The sequence below is a fragment of the Manis pentadactyla genome, chromosome 7 (assembly GCF_030020395.1).
Source record: "Manis pentadactyla isolate mManPen7 chromosome 7, mManPen7.hap1, whole genome shotgun sequence".
NCBI lineage: Eukaryota > Metazoa > Chordata > Mammalia > Pholidota > Manidae > Manis > Manis pentadactyla.
The window spans coordinates 55,383,557-55,397,369 of record NC_080025.1 but is presented as its reverse complement, the minus strand read 5'-3'; the positions used below and the strand labels follow the sequence as shown (position 1 = coordinate 55,397,369).

General features: G+C 41.2%; 1 protein-coding gene across 8 annotated transcripts in view; it reads right to left on the bottom strand.

The window, feature by feature from the left end:
* Positions 1 to 13,813, bottom strand: part of LAMB4 (laminin subunit beta 4) — a 118,828-nt gene that overhangs the window by 37,839 nt on the left and 67,176 nt on the right. For all 8 annotated transcript variants that reach the window (XR_008998455.1, XM_057504402.1, XM_057504398.1 and 5 more), the window contains 6 exons: positions 13,533 to 13,648; positions 12,637 to 12,757; positions 6,579 to 6,756; positions 5,294 to 5,437; positions 3,774 to 4,005; positions 3,170 to 3,327 (listed from right to left, as the gene is read on the bottom strand). Coding sequence is in view for 7 of the 8 variants with exons in the window: in XM_057504402.1 (XP_057360385.1) it covers positions 3,170 to 3,327; positions 3,774 to 4,005; positions 5,294 to 5,437; positions 6,579 to 6,756; positions 12,637 to 12,757; positions 13,533 to 13,648 (949 nt within the window). In the remaining variant the exon portion in view is untranslated. The remainder of the gene's footprint in view (positions 1 to 3,169; positions 3,328 to 3,773; positions 4,006 to 5,293; positions 5,438 to 6,578; positions 6,757 to 12,636; positions 12,758 to 13,532; positions 13,649 to 13,813) is intronic.

Here is a 13,813-nt window from a genome sequence, read left to right as displayed (position 1 = left end):
GTTTCTGCTGAGAAATCTGATGATAGGTTGGTGGGTTTTCCTTTGTATGTGATCTTATTTCTCTCTCAGGCTGCTTTTAATAGTCTTTCTTTATCCTTGATTTTTGCCATTTTAATTATTATATGTCTTGGTGTTGTCCTCGTTGGGCCCCTTGTGTTGGGAGATCTGTACACCTCCATGGCCTGAGAGACTATCTCCTTCTCCAGATTGGGGAAGGTTTCAGCAATTACTTCCTCAAAGAGACTTTCTATCCCTTTTTCTCTCTTATTCTTCTTCTGGTACCCCTATAATACAAATATTGTTCCATTTGAATTGGCCACACAGTTCTCTCAGTATTCTTTCATTCCTAGAGATCCTTTTTTCTCTCTGTGCCTCAGTTTATTTGTATTCCTCCTGTCTAATTTCTATTTCATTTCATTTATCATCTCCTCCACCATATCTAATCTGCTTTTAATAACCTCCATTGTGATCGTCAATGATTGGATCTCTGTCCTAAATTCGTTCCTGAGTTCTTGAATATTTTTCTGTACATCCAGCAGCATGCTTATGATTTTTATTTTGAAATCTCTTTCAGGAAGATTTATTAGTTCAGTCTCACTTGACTCTTTTTCTGGGGTTGTTGAGATTTTGCTTTGAACCAGGTTCCTTTGACATTTCATATTTGTAATGTGGTGCCCTCTAGTGCCCAGAACCTCTACTCTCTGGAGCTGTTCAGCCCCTGGTGCATTTTCAGGGTTGCAGAGGAGTGGTGCTGGTGCCTGGGGGCAGGAAAGAGCTGTTTCCTGCTTCCCAGCTATTATGCCTGTCTCCACTGCCAGAACCAGTGGGCCAAGCACACAGGTGTAAGCCTCTATGCTTTGCTTTTGTAGCTACCATAGGCGGGGCTTCCCTCTGGCTGGCCTGATGCCAGGGCAGAGTTTGCTGGTTTGTGAGCCAGGTGCAGGCTGGCTGGGAGGAAGGTGCAGCAGGCTGCGTATCACGCTGGAGCACCTGAGGATTGTGAAAGTTTCCAACCTGTTGGACAGAGTGCACTGAACAATTCTGTTTACCTGTCCTTTCTCCTGAGCAGTAAGTTCTGTGCAATCCTTGCCCCTTTAGCAACCCTCTCGCTTTTAGGAAGTCTCTCAGACTGCCCACCCAAATCAGCCAGATATTGATCCCTGTTTTCCACAAGCAGCTGGAATCTCAGTCTCTCCAGGTATTCCACCTGTCTTAGCTTTTCAACCCCACTAATCACCAGAGCACCATGCTATGTAGGTTTGTGCTCCCACAGCAGATCTCTAGGGCTGGGTGTTCAGCAGTCCCAGGCCTTCACTCCCTCCCCGCTCTGTTTCTCTTCCTCCTGCCAGTGAACTGGGGTGGGGGAAGAGCTTGAGTCCTGCCGGGTCATGGCTTTGTTATGTTACCCTGTTCCGTGAGGTCTATTATCTCTTCCAGGTGTATGCAGTCTGGCACAGCTTGCTTTCTTGTTGATCTTTCAGGATTAGTTGTATTAATTACATTTTCATATTATATGAGGTTTTAGGAGAAGGTCTTTATCTCACCTCTCATGCCACCATCGTTAATCCTCTCCTCCACTCATTTAAATTTATTATCCAATTAGAGACAAAAATGATTATTCAGAGCTAAAAAGTCCTTTGTGAAGAATGTACTCTGGTCTTTAAAAAAAATCACAGAGCAGGGGTGTGAGCAAAGGATTCCTGAATCTTTATGTAGCCAGTGTCACCCTAGTGTGTGCCAAGAGCCATGCTAATCTCAGGCCATGTTCTCTCTGGGCACCACAACCCTTGCATGGTCATACAGGTAAAGAGCAGCAGCCTGAGATATGTGCCTAGAAGTAAAGATGGCTGAGGGTGGTTTTCTTCACGTAGGCGCCCTTGAGTGTATTTTTATTAAGCACTGTATGGAGGAACCATCCTCTCTACACTCTTTACCCTTCCAACCATGAGGCAACTGCAGACATTTAGGTGCCCAAACTGTGGGTCCACCCTCCACATTTTGGTTCATCCCATTTAGAAATGCTCTTATTGCCCAATCATGGTCTCAGTTCTTAAAAAAAATGACCAGCCAACCCAAAATGTCCATGAAAAAGAGACTATGAGGGAAGAGGTATAAATCAACTAGAGACACGTGTAACCTTATAGGTAACAAAAATTAGCCAACCAATTACGATTAGCATGTATAGTGTGTGGGGGGCACGGGGAGGGCTGTGCAACACAGAGAAGACAAATAGTGATTTTACAGCATCTTACTATGCTGATGGACAGTGACTATGAAGGGGTATGTGGGGGGGACTTGGTGAAGGGGGGGAGCCTAGTAAACAATGTTCTTCATGTAATTATAGATTAATGATACCAAAAAAAAATGATGTAATTATATATTTACTGATATAGAAATATATCCACAATATAGTGTTAAAGGAGAAAAAAGCAAGGTATAAAACCATATGTATGACTGTATTTCATGAAAAAAATAATAAAACAAATATAGATATGTAAAAAAAAATTAACCGACCAATTTATTATCATGATAGTAATTATCACTGAAGATGACATGATTAAATTAAGTAGACCTCATAAATTTTTTCGTTGTTTGCATAATTTACACTTCTGCTTAAATTCTTCAAAATAAATTTTTGGATTGAGTGACAGATACAAACATTGAACTGACTTATGCAGTGTCTAAACAATGCCCAAATTAGTTCTTCAAGATATCTGAAAAAGTAAGTTATATCTGTGAAATATCAGTCAAATTGCTTGCTTCAAATTACACAAAGAAACTATTTTATGGTTAAAATTTTTTAGTTTTTAAGTGCTTATGATATATGTGATATATATAAGATACATAAGTTACTTAATCACATACATATCTTAACATGTGATGATTTTAAAGAAATTAATTTGATTTGAACTCACTTGATCAGTTGGTTTATCCAAACATTATTTAAAAATAATGATAGCTCAGTGGAATGAGTTTTTGTCATTCATTTTTGAATCATTCAAGTTCTTTGTTCAGTAAAGCAGAAATTTACCAAATTGTGTCTTCTTACCATCACCTTATATTCTGCACCACTCATTTTGTCCAAGACAGATAAATTACAACACATGACTGTTTTTCAAACAGCAGTGTGGGACAGAAGATAAAGACCATCATGAACTATACTGCATACCTTCATAACCTTGAAGACAATTGCAGATTACATCTGAGCTCCAGGGATTCTGATAACAGGAGTGGGCAAAATATTGATCACTCGAGGGAACATCTGGACATGGGCAAGGATGGCAGGACTGTCCTGAGGAAGGATTCCCATAGTAACCATCAATGCATCTGTCAAAGCAAAAATTTTTTTAACCAAAATGTCTCCAGGAAAGCTCATATTAACCACTGTGGATGTGTTATGTTTCAGGTTGGTACAACTCCCCAAACCCAATGCTTCAGCAGATGCTCATTTGCTCTGAGAAAGGAGTTTTTGCTTTATATTGAAAGTTTCAAGGTATAGTAATTAAAGCTAATAGAACATCATTTAATTTACATGTCATATCTTAGGAACATAAAAAGCAAGTTGCCAGGTAAATGCCTGTTATTGGTTTAATCACTGTCTGGCTCATAACAAGATCTTGAAGGAAAATGGGAATGATACTACATCTTCCCCTCCCATAGCAATCATTCTACACTTAAATATTGTTGAGTTTCCACTCAGTGGTCCTCTAGAATGTTGTGAGATCAGAACAAAAGCAAGAAATTAAAAAGAAAAGCACATATGAATTTCCTACCTTTCACAGTTTCTTCCAGTTGTAAAGCCCCTGCAATTGAAGCACGACCCTGTCTCCGGATCACAAAGTTCAGCAAACCCATTACAAAGGCAAGGGCGGCAGTTGGGAAATCCGAAATAGCCTGTCAGGCACTGATCACAATGGCGGCCAGCCACCTCTTCCTGGCAGGGGCACTCTCCTGTTATTTGGTCACACACGGTGTTCTTTGAGCCTTGAGGGTGGCAGTGGCATGCTAGATAAAGCAAAGAGAACATTGGGTGGAGGGCAAGTGATGTGCTCCATAGGAGTCCCAGCTCTGATTTTACAGTCCCTAACTTGCTGTATCATCCCAATCAGAGGAAGAAAGTAAGTGTGCCAAGTGCTAGAACAGAAACTGGCAGGTACTGAGTACCAGGTAAATGTTTGTTAAACAACAAGTCACTGACTCATTCAATAACGCAGTATGCTGTGGATCTTACAAATATTGCTTATACAGAAGAAATGAATAAGTAACACGTTTTTAGTGTCTTGAACTTTCATTTGTCTTGGGAGTCAAACTTTAAGATTATTAAAAATGTTAAGAATTCTTCTCAAGATGGTTGGATTTTTCTTTTCCCTAGATGAGATAATAGCTCAATCTTTTTCTGGTAAATTGCTGGATCTTTTGAGACAATCTTCTCTATACAAAAACATGATGACTGTTTCACATGGCAGTGCATGGAAAAACTGCTTCTTTGTGTATCTCAAGCACTTCATAATTTTTTTTAATGAGAAGGGGAAAAAATGCAAGAATGGACCTAAGCATTGTGCTTTTGGGTAGGCAATGGCCAGGAGGTGCCATCTCTCTGAATCACGACTGCAAAGATATGCTCCCAACTTACCTGGAAGGAGAATCAACCTACCTAGAGGTTTTCAAGGTTCCTAAAGCAGATTTCTGTGGGGAACAGTATTCTCCCTAATGCTTTCCCCTGTGAACAGAGAACTGTATACTCAAACATGACAGCCATAAGAACTGAATTACCAACTGTGGATGAAGCCCCATCTAAGCCCTTATTAATGGGAGGCCTAAAAAATGAGTTCCAAGGCTATTTGTGACCCCAGCATCAAAAAGGGTATTATCCTGGTGGCAGTGTTTCCCTTCTTGACCTTCCAATCCCACATCATCTTAGCCCTGCCAGCCACAGGGCTTATGTGTCAAATCAGAAAGTTGGGTTTGCACAGCCAGTTCCCTTCATGGTGTTCCCACATCCCACTGGGACTACCACCTGTTTGATGGACTGCAAACCCCAGAAGCATGGACCATGCTTTTTATCATCACTGGTAGTCCCTAAAAGAGCTCTGTACACAGTCAGTGACCAGTGAATGGATGAAGTATGGTGGAAAAAGATTTAGTACATTTTATCTACATAAATAGACAATCTGAACAATCTAGCCCAATTCCCAATCACGTCCCTTTTTAAGCTCCACACACTGATTTTTCTGCCTTGACAACTCCAAGGCTATGAACAAGTATGCTTCCCCATCTGTTTTTTGCTACCTACAGTGACAGCCATGATGCCCCAAACCATAGCTTCCTGGTGAGCACTTGTCACAGCAGCGCCCGGCCACACCAGGCTTGCACAGGCACTGGCCTCCGAGCCGGCTGCAGCTGGGTCCCACTGAGCCCTGGGGGTGACACTTGCAGGCTGCAGGGAACAAAAGAGGGAAGTCAGAGGTGAAGGAAGAGACAGAAAAGTATCTTGACCTGCTAGTAGCTTTAGTTCATCTCTTTAATTTGGTGCTTCTCTAAACCTTAATTCCCTCATCTGTTAAATGGGAATAATAATAATATAGGATCTGCCTTGTGGGATTATAGAGATTAAAGATAATAATGCCTATGAAGCACTTAGAACAGTGTTTGGCATGTATTAAGTGCTCAATAAACATAACAATAAATGTTACTTAACATGTTAATGGAAGGCTTAAAACAGTTTTCATACTTAATTGTTCCAATGTAATTATTATTATATTATTATTTTGATTACTGATGATCTATGTTGGTGCTGGACTATAGCTTTGATTTCCCATATTCCATATCTTTCATGAGACTGGGTGGGGGTGTCTGTGAGACTCTTCTGAAGGGACAGTCCTGAATATTAATGGAAAAGCATTTGCCATTTGCCTGGAATGTAGGAAGCCTGGGATCTGATTGTAGCTGTTCCTCTATAGCAGTAGTTCTCAGTGGGAGGGAGATTTCCCCCCGCCCAAGGGACATATGACAAAGTTTCGAGACATTTTTGGAAGTCACAATGGGGGGAGGGTGCTACTGGTGTCGGGGGTAGAGGGTAGGGACACTGCCAAATATCCTGTAAAGTACAGGATGGCCACTTCCCCACTCCCCAACAACAAATTACCCAGCCCCCAATTTTCAAAATGCCAAGGATGAGAAACCTTCTACAGCTTAGTGAAATGGGCAAGTTACCTAATGTTTTTGTATCCTAACAGTCTCATTTATTAAATGAAGGTTTGGAGATGAATGAAAGAAGTTATTTAGAGTTCGTTCTAGTTCCAAATGCCAGGATCCAAATAAATATTTTAGGACCAGTGTTTCAGCAATCCAGCATCCCAATCCTACTGCAAGGCTCCTCTTTTTATACACTTACTGTACTGACTTAACGATTCCAACAGGTCAAAAACTGTTCTGTGTATCTAATCATTGGGCAACTCGTATTTACACTGGTTGTTTGGAGTAGATGCTGAAATAAATTAAAATTGATTTACTCATGTTCCAAAAGCATTTGTACAGATAGCAGAGCTTTTGATTGAACACATTAAATGCATACTTACCCACTGCCCCATTGTGCAGCTTGGCAGACATGCTGACTATAAGCCTTTCACATGCACCAGGGAGCACCCGAGGCCCCGTGTCCGAGGCAATTTCAACACAGTTGTGCAGCTGATACTCATCCAAATCCTGCTTGCTACAGAAATTCTCCAAAGAATTGATTTGGGGAATAAGACCAAGCTGTTGAAATAATGAAAACAGACTTATGTTCATAATTGTCTCCTGTTCAAGATTCTAGTTATAAAAAATAAAATCAGATCTATGAGAATAATGTTTGAAAGAGACTCAATTTATCATATGAATTGCTTACAACCAAAGACTTTAAGATTCTCAGTTTATTTAAGAAATTTTTAAATAATTGCATTTGTTGACTTATAGCAAGGAAAGTAAAATAAGCCATTTTCTTCTTGCTAGCCTTATTAGTACATTTTTATCTGGCTAATAAATTTCTTAGATTTGAAAGACTTAAATAAGCTGCTTGTGATAAATTATGGCTAAGACAGCACATTCCGTAGTGGTACTGTGGAACTCTAATTCTATAAAACTTTCCTTTTAAAAGTTTTGTCCTTATCAATCACTTATGAACAGTGATAGTTTATATCAAACTATGTGCCTCTTGGAAATTAACAGTATAGATTAACATATTTGAGCCCTGAGAAGTGCTGCCAGAAACACATTTAAAACTCAGTGTTTCCACACTTATACTACCACGTGGTCCCATATTCAAACACTACTTAGTAACATCCCATAAATTCACTATTTCAAAGATGCATTTTGGGAATTGCTGGCTTAGACCATACAGCGATCATGGGGACAAATTCATTATGACAAGCTTATTGTCACAGAGGAATCCTCTATAGTTTTATGTCTATGTAAACAAAGCTGAACAGTTGTATTTCTTGAGATTTTTATCTCAGTTATAACCTAATACTATTGAAATGTTTATTAATGGCTTGCATGATACAGCAGAGAACATGTCGGTTCATCTGACTGATCATACCCAGTTGGTCATTCTGAACAGCTGGTGGAAAAAGCAGCATTGAAAATAAGTTTTAATTCAGCAGGTCAGACTAGGAGAGGGAGCCCACTGGCACAGATACATCTCCCCTGGCCTTCTTGCTGTGTCCAAGCTGAAACTAGTTCCCAGGGGCCTTTACTTCAACCCTGACTTCAGTCCTTCTCTACCTGTCCTATGACAGGGCACCTGCAGGAATCTCAGCCCTAGACACTATTTCAAAGTGTTGTCTCTGTTCCTCCAAACTCCAAGCTCGTTCTCCCTGCCCTCTTGGTGTGTGCCATTGCCTCGCGCTCCTCCTAGTCCACAGAGAAAGTAGACCCCAGCAAAGGGACCAGAGCCCCCTCCCCTCCTCCCAAACTGTCTCACAGGCCCTTCCACCTGTCCTCCACTTTGAGGGCTTACGAAGGAGAAGCATCGGTGGAAGAGGCACCCACTGCTATCCCCTTGGTCCTCAGGAAACTTTCCTGTGGATTATGCTTGCTTCCTTTAATCTCTTCAACTGCTATTTAAATGTGCTTAAATATCTCCTATCTGAAAAAATCACTTTCTTGATATCATATATTTCTCTTGCTGCTGCCCCATCTTTGCCCCCGACTCCTTGACGGCCAAATTTATTGAAAAATTTTTCCTTGCCACCCTTACTGTGTCCTCTCCCTTTACTCTTCATGCCAATGGGACACCTCTCCTCCCACCCATCCTTAAATATCGGGTTCTGCGGGGCTCCCTGCTTACTCCACACCCTCTTCCTAAGTGACCTGGAAAGTGCTGTGTCTTCGGTTACCATCCACAGATGGCTGACATCTGAGCTTACATCTCCAGCCCACATCGCCATCGTGCACTCCATCCGGCAGAGATCTGCCCTGACCAGCCAACTGGCTGTCCCACAGGCACTGCAAGCCAAGCACACCTGAGATCTGCTGTCGTTTCTGGGCCTGTTGTCAGGAAATAAGGCCACCATCTGCCAAGCTGCTCAGTGTAGGAAGCAAGATTATCTTTGCTACTTGCTTCTTCGTCATCAATTCTCCCTGTCCCTCCATGTGCCCTGCACATCAAGTCAATCACAAGCCCGGGCAAACTGGGCAATCTTTCCTCTTCAGTGTGTCTAGGATGTGTCTTTCCTTTTATTTCTCTTTTGTATTTGCATATTAAATCAATATCATTTGTAGTGCCTAGGAGATGCCCTTCAGGCTAGGAACCACTGCTTGAGCCACACTGAACTTCTCACTCTAGTGACCAGTCACAGCTCCCAGCACCTCTCACACCGTGCTGTCATTTCCTGCCTAGTGGTCTGCATTTCCCCTTGGGAGGGTAGCCTGGGTATGTCAGGGATGATGTTTGTCTTCCTTGCTAGGAAGGAATGTAGGAAGGTGCCTAACACAGTGTTTTTACAGTAAGTGCTTCATAAAAACCTGTTCAATAAAGAAGTGTGTATGCACATATACACACACGTCTAGTATTGCATCTTTCAGTTGATACTAAAATGATTCTGCTTCCTCCAAACACAAGCCAAGTGGGGAAAGAGGTGAAGGAAGCCAGACGGACTGACGCTGGGAATGAGGAAAGCCAACCAAGGATTAATTATTTACAGTTATTGGTCTGAGCTGGTTTAGAGGTGGCCATTCCTGGTACCAAGGACATGGACCAGACGACAAGAGTCCCTGTCAGCTTTAGGATTTTATAATGTCATGACCCACTTCTAGAAACTTCTAATGACTTTATGTTTACCCAGTGTAGTCCACACCATGGTTTAACAGAAGAATGGCAGTTTTCTCTTTTAGAATGCCTGGTGTAATTTTGACTCTAAACATGTTTTTATGGAATCACATATCATGTAACCAGGGTGACCGAAAATAATTTTTAACTGTCTTATTATGCTTGCCAAACAAAAGGCATTTGTGCAGAAGGAGCGTCAGGGTTGAACAAAGCTTTCATCTGGTCTTCTTGGCAACTCATTCCAGTCGTAGGTGCAAATGTTAATCTAGCTGCAGAGAAGAACTTTGAAAGGGCCAAGTCCCATGCAGTCAAGTATCTTCCCAGAGCAGCAAAATGGGTGCTGTGGAAGTAACTAGTCTATAGTCCATAATCACAAACTGTAAAACAGCTTTCTCCTACTGGACATCCTGGGTCAGGGACTACAGGGGGCTCTGTCAGTGCCCTGCCCGATCTTCCCGTCACACCAGCTGCTGTGACATTGGCTGCTAAAGGCTCATAGCTGTCCCTTCTCCAGAAAATTGGAGTCAGCCATCCTGTCCGGGAGTCAGTGCACTCACTGGGGGATGGGTGGTGGTGGTGGTGAGCCTACAGCCTGACTTGGGCACACATAGGTCCACCACTTTCCTCCAGGTGGAACCAAGCCTATGGTGCAATTCATGCTCCAGAACCCCCTGCGGGATCAGGCTGAAGCCACACCTCAGGGGAGAGCGCATCTTGCTCAGTTCCTTCCCCTGCCCTTTCCTGTTCCCCTGGCTCTTCTCTTGTGAGCACACCCTCAAGAAATCAGGTGCACCTGGGTCCTGCCCCACCTTCTGTTTCTAGGGTATCTGACCTAAAACAGGGATCTAGGGCCTCTTCTGAGGTTTCTGACATTTTGCCAAGATTGGGGTACTCTCCTAATTTTTATTCAGGTTTCAGGGTTTTCGTAGCTATATATGAAAGAATAATTGCTTGAAAGCTGATTAAATGGATATACTTTTAATTTCAAATTATCCACTTATATTATGCATCTATCAAACATCACAATGATTTTGTTTACATGCCTGTCTTCTGTATCAGGCTGAGAATCCTTTGAGGGCAAGAACCATGTTTTATACCCCAGGAACCAGCACAGTGCCTGACTGATACACACCCAATGAGTGGCAGATGAATGGATAATTTGAATGGATGCGTTCATGCAGCATCAAGTGTTCATCTTTGGAATTCATTTACAAGGTTTAGAAATATTTAGGCTATGGATTTAAAATGAGGAGTATCTTGACTATTTCCAGTATTCATGACTATTGTTTCATGACTATTACCTTAGTGATTTAGGACTTCTTTATTTTCTTCTCCCTTTGTTTACTCTGCCTGGGTTCCCAACTTTGAGATTTTTTTCTCCCTGAATTAAACCTGTTGGATTTAATTTTCTTTCTTTGTAACTTGTATGTTAGTTCATGAGCACAGTTCTATTTAAAGCTCTTCAGCAGAGAAAATGAATTATATGGATAGGGAAATCATGATAGCGTAAATTTCCTGTTCAAGAGTTTGTTTCTACTTTCTACTTCACCACAACATTACATGACCTTCAGGGTACAGGATTTAGACCATCTTTGGTTAAGGTTGCCAAATAAAATGGAAGTCACCCAGTTAAAACTGCATTCAGAGAAACAATGAATAAATTTTTAGTATGTCTCATGCAATATTTGGGACATATTTATATGGAATTCAAATTTAATTGGGTGCTCTGTTTATTCCCTCCCTCCCTCCTACCCTTCCTCCCTTCCTTCTTTTTTCTGTTTTTGCTAAATCTTGCAACCCTACCTTTGGTAAAATAATTTTAGAACAATGGCTTTTTTGTTATAATAGGTGAGCTTGTTGAATAATATCCAAGATATATCTGTTATCTCATACTGAATTCTACAGTAGATGATGAAATACAAAGTTCCAGGGCAAATAAAATGTACAATGACTAGAAATTGAACTTCAAAGACACAATTCACAAAACACGGATAATATACAGCTAATTAACTCAGGGGTCAACAAATTTCCTATAAAAGGCTAGACTGTAAATAATTTCTGGCTTCTGGCTTTCTCTGTTGCAACCACTGAAGTCTGCCTTTGTATCAGGAAAGCAGCCATAGATAATGTATAAACAAGTGGGCATGGCTGTGTTCCAGTAAAGCTTTGTAGGGCTGTAGCTCGCCAATTAAATCATATCAGGAGATTCTCACAAATATTTAAAATGCAAATTAAAAAATTTGCCTTTTATCCACAAAATTACTTTAAAAAACCTCACACAATTCTATACAAGTCTACTGAAGGTGGAATGAAACTAGTACTTTAATAGATTACTGATCCTGACAATTAATCGGAGAATACCTTCCAGAAATTAATTGGACAAGTTATTTCAAGAGCTGTAAAACCTGGGGTAGAGTGGGATTATATTTAAAAACACTTAAAAGTATGTGCCAACTATATATAGTAGTGAAAAACAGAAGCGACTTAAATGACCAGGAGTAGAAGAATAGGAAAGTAAATTAAGAAAATTTACTCGATGCCCAAACTTGGCGCAGTGCAAGCCTGGGTCCAGAGTGCACAGTTTGGAAGGGAAGCCTGTGGTCTGACTCTGTGGGGGAGAGATGCTGGAAGAAATCACTCAAGGAAATATTAGGTATAATAAGATGCCACAGGCATCATAAAAAAATGCTTATGATATAATGTGAAGTGAAAAAAATCTGTATACAGAGTTGTATGAGCACTCTGAGCACAAAGGTATAAAAACACTGCATATATAAAAGGGGAACTTACAAGATGATAACAGTTAAGTGGAGTTTCTCCCTAAGCTTTCTGTAATGCCAGAACACTGCAGTGGCCCCGAGCTGGGACCGTGAGTTAGGCGGTCTGACTCTGGTTCCTGACTCCTTGCTCACTAGATCTGTGACCCTGGGCCTCAGTTCTGTTATCTGTAAAGTGGGAATAATGATAGTACCTCCCTCATAGAGCTGTTGTGAACACTAAATAATAAAATATGTAAAACACTTCAAACTGTTACTGGCACATACTATTCTGTAAGATTTGCAGTTGTTATTAGGTGGCTTTCATAGAAAATAGGTGATCTCTGTAGATCATGAATGAGTTATAGTGAATAAAACAATACATTTTTATTTTGTATTGTATGAAACACATTTGTTTCTGTATATGAAACAAAAACATTTATTCATGAAATATATTTGAACAAATATATTTATACTCCTCAAGACACATTTCACAAGAGAGTCCAAAAGCAGAATTACCATGGAGCTCAGCTGAGAAGGAAGCAGCCCCCCACAAAGCCCCGTGGTACTCACAGAATCGACCAGGATATGTGAATGAGCGAGGGGCCGTCCTTCCGAAGGCTGGGAAAAATAGACATCTATGGAATACTGTACATCTGGTTCTAAACAGATGGGTGTGGGAAGCAGCACGATTCTGTATTAATAAAGCAAAAATTCAGTGACAAAAGTACAGTTACATAACCTCAGCAGCTATAGTATTTGGTAGCGTTCCTCCTGTACTGTGTGGAAGTGGGTCCTACTGGGGTGGAGAGCCAGGTCTAGGTGAGTTTGGGGGGACAGTAAGTTCACCCACATTCTTTGGGGCCCTTCCATGGGATTGTGGCAACAGCAAAGCCTTAGAAACTATTGTCCGCGGGTTGTCATAGCTGCTTGGAGAAAAGGATGGAACCAATATCCTTAACCTATCTGTCATGCTAAGGATTAGCAAGGTCTGTTTTATTTGCCACAAGTCTCTGATACAAAATTAGTGGCCTCAAAATTAGGAAATTTTTTAACTCATAGACTGTCAGCTGTTGAGATAACTTGAACGGAATATTTTACTCTTATCCTTGTAACATTTCACATATCAAGGCCATCTGGGGAACGGGGAAGGGATGGTCAAGTTTGAGAGTAGGATATTTAGGCTGGAATCCTGGTTCTGCTACATTAGCTATGAGACTTGGGCAAGTCATCTAAGTATTGTTCTTGATTTCCCTGTCTGATGCAGACAAAATTCACCTCATTGAGATGCTGGGAAGATGAAATGTGGTATTAAATGCAAAGGATCACGCAGCACACAGGGAACAGTAAATGTTAAGAGTCTCCTTTTTATACCTTTTCTTCCACTTAGCTTCTGAATACCAATTATTAGTAGATGAGTGAAATTCTAAAAGAAAGTGTCAGTGTTTGAGGACAGGTCCCCAGCATACCTGGAAGCTGCTGGTAAAGCAGAAGACTGAAGCCTTGGCTGTTGGGTCTTGTGTGTACACTGCTTGCTCCCTCCAGGTGGATTAATCATGATCTGGGCAGACCAGTCAGCTGCCGACTAGAGGCATGACATAAAAGCATGTCACTGTGAGGATGCGTGCACAAACATATACCCAGCGCATAGTGCGTGGAATCCCATTTGCAACCCATTGCCCACTCACAAAATACAAGTTTGGAGTTGAAAGTAGTTGCAGAGGTTCACTCTTGGGCCTAACTTTCTGGT